We start from the raw sequence: 2,586 nt of genomic DNA, 5'->3' as shown, positions 1-2,586 counted from the left end.
CCCCCCCCCCCAACGAGAGTAGCTGTTGCTTTTTCCAGACACAAATGGAAGTCATTTCCTGCAACTTCTGCTTTTGCACATCTTGTCTACCATTAGTAAAATCTGACTTTTAGCAATATTACAGGCTTGGCTTGAAAGAAATACCCTAACTTTACAAATCAATAGGTTGGAGCTAGGATTAGAAAGAACAGGATGGATTAGCGCCACTGTTCCATTCTTTAGGTAAATCCCTGCTTTAGAGAACTCCCCACCCCTGGATCTCCTGGGTAATCCGCAGCAGATCTGGATCTGCAGGCAGGACCCCCAATCGTCCAATACGGAGCATCACCCCGTGCAGACAGTCGGCTTTGAAGTCTGTCTTCAGCTGTTCCAGCGTGTAGCTCTGTAGACCCAGGGATTCTAGAAGGATGTATGTCTTCTGTTAGTTTCTAGAAGGATGTATGTCTTCTGTTAGTTTCAGGCAAGAGATGTCAAAGAATATGTGTATTAGTTAGCTAATTTTAATGCCGTAATGTTATGTAGCCTGTTGGCAATTCTATGTAGTCTGTCTGAAGTATTTTCTGTGTATCATCATACTCCAGGAAGAGTAGCTTCATACTATGTATGTAGCTAATGGAGCAAATAAAGTATCCAAGTATCCAAGTATCCAAGAACGCAATGTTGCGCTTCTGATTTTACAACCATACATCTACATGCAAAAATTACTCCAGGAAATGCAGATATTTTGAAAGTTGTTTGATAACTTCTTATCTGGTGTATCTGATTGTCTGGAGGTCTAACCTTCATCGACATACACCGATTGGTCCTCCTGGTTTGTGAAATGAATGCCATTAACAACAGAGTTTTTAGAAATTAAGAAAACGTTCATCGAATTTTAAAGTTTTACTGTAAAACTTGTTGACTAGTAATGAAGATCCTCACCGTTTGGACCCAGGGTCTCCTGCAGTTTGCGGTGATAGTGGGCCAGGATGGCGTCCCTGTGGTTGTGGAACACGTCCCAACTTGAGGCACAGAGAAACAGGAACGTCAGGTCAAAGGTTGGCGGCATGTACCGGACACTCTGCCAGTCCACCAGCCTTACTTCAGTGGGCGCGTCTCCAGCATACTTTGTTGAGGCCAAATACAACACCAATAATTAGTCATAGTGTAAAACAAACTTGATGGTGACTATATCATCTTCACATACCAACAAGAAAGGAAAACATTTCATGTCTCACCTTAATCATGATGTTATTGACCCAACAGTCTGCATGGCAAAGCACCTTAAGCCTCGGGTCCTCCTCTATGTTCAAGGACTCGCGATGGGGGTCCAACTTCTCCAGACGAGCTACAAGTTCTGCCTGGTCAGGAAAAGCTGCGGCGAATTCCTTCACGGCGGTCCGATAAACGTTGGTTACAGTAGCCATAAGAGCTTGATCATCTGAGAAATTGGTGATCAGGTCGTACTTCTCGGGAAGAGAGACGCCCGAGAGGAGCTCCAGCCGATGTGACAGGCCGTGCAACTGCGCCAGGGCCCCGACTACCAGCATCATCTCCTCACGGCTCAGCGGTTGGCGGTTGGGTTTTATGGAGAACCCCTGAGTTTTCAGGTTCTCCATAACTCTGACGGACACCATGGAGCTTGGATCGGTGGCAGCGAAGTAGCACTTTGGGAGGAACAGGGAATCAGCAGGACGTTGAATGTCATCATCTTCATTGCCTGCCTTAAATTTGCTCTCTGCGCTTGGGATTGCCACGGATAGAAGGTCGGGAACCGCTAAGTAAAACTTGACTTCAGTCGTCTCCATGTAGATATAGTTGTCTTTTGGCCACTCTTTAAATACTGCGAACAGCCGTTCGAAATCAGTCAGTTTAGCGACCAGACTGTAGCGCCGACTTTTACCATCCTTGGTCCCCATGGCTTCAAAAGCAATAATGTCGCTCATATAGATCATGAGCCCCTCGCCTTGGCTGATGGATCCCTTGACATCAACATCCGTGATAATGATGCCCGGGTGGTTCTTCTGCAGTACCTGTTGAACCCAGGAGGGGGCGATGTCTTCTGCAGACTGCGGGATAGCGATCTCGACTGTTGCTGCCATCTTTAGTAGTATTTCTAGAACTATCAAGAAAATACAATGTTTGGGATATAAGTTGAATTCTAGATCATGTAGACTGGACTTTCGACTACATTTCAATCATTGGTCTATGAGAAATTCACACAGAACTTAAACTTGCCTTTATTTTGTGTAAGTAATTCCCGCAGATTTTTTTTTTTCAAATTACAATGAGCTTTCTAAAGAAACCAAAACTGAAGGATCACCTAATGTCCAAGTGATATTTAATTTTAGAAAATATATGCATTCCATGCCGCATGCTTGCGCTCCCAGAAGTCGGTTTACAAGTATTTACAGTATTTTTTCGATAAAGCAATGGTCCGGTTGGCCACGTATGTTTTCCTTTGTTATTAGGCAAATTCAGCGGAAACATACATCCACAGAAATATACCTGTGTTTACTGTAGCCTACGATACCCAACTACACATCTTGCGATCGCTACGAGACATTAAGAAAAAAACACCTTTATCTCCGAAGTCACAGGGTCCGT

The 2,586-nt window shown here is 44.3% G+C and overlaps 1 protein-coding gene across 1 annotated transcript; it reads right to left on the bottom strand.

The window, feature by feature from the left end:
- Positions 1–220: 220 nt before the first annotated feature.
- LOC136440884 (uncharacterized) lies at positions 221–2,113 on the bottom strand. The gene is made up of 3 exons (XM_066437040.1): positions 1,218–2,113; positions 922–1,105; positions 221–399 (listed from the first exon to the last, which is right to left on the bottom strand). The coding sequence occupies exons 1-3, from the start codon at positions 2,079–2,081 to the stop codon at positions 236–238; spliced, it is 1,212 nt and encodes a 403-aa protein (XP_066293137.1). The 5' UTR covers positions 2,082–2,113; the 3' UTR covers positions 221–235.
- Positions 2,114–2,586: the final 473 nt, after the last annotated feature.

The sequence above is a fragment of the Branchiostoma lanceolatum genome, chromosome 8 (genome assembly GCF_035083965.1).
Source record: "Branchiostoma lanceolatum isolate klBraLanc5 chromosome 8, klBraLanc5.hap2, whole genome shotgun sequence".
NCBI lineage: Eukaryota > Metazoa > Chordata > Leptocardii > Amphioxiformes > Branchiostomatidae > Branchiostoma > Branchiostoma lanceolatum.
The sequence above is the reverse complement of the archived record's forward strand: the minus strand, read 5'-3'. Positions and strand labels throughout refer to the sequence as shown.

What these genes read in the sequence shown, in the direction of transcription:
- LOC136440884 (XM_066437040.1), bottom strand. Translation starts at nt 2,081, where the DNA reads ATGGCAGCAACAGTCGAGATCGCTATCCCGCAGTCTGCAGAAGACATC. An exon ending in TCAATAACATCATGATTAAG is followed by an intron (nt 1,106 to 1,217) that starts GTGAGACATGAA and finishes GCCTCAACAAAG; the next exon opens with TATGCTGGAGACGCGCCCAC. An exon ending in GGAGACCCTGGGTCCAAACG is followed by an intron (nt 400 to 921) that starts GTGAGGATCTTC and finishes ACATCCTTCTAG; the next exon opens with AATCCCTGGGTCTACAGAGC.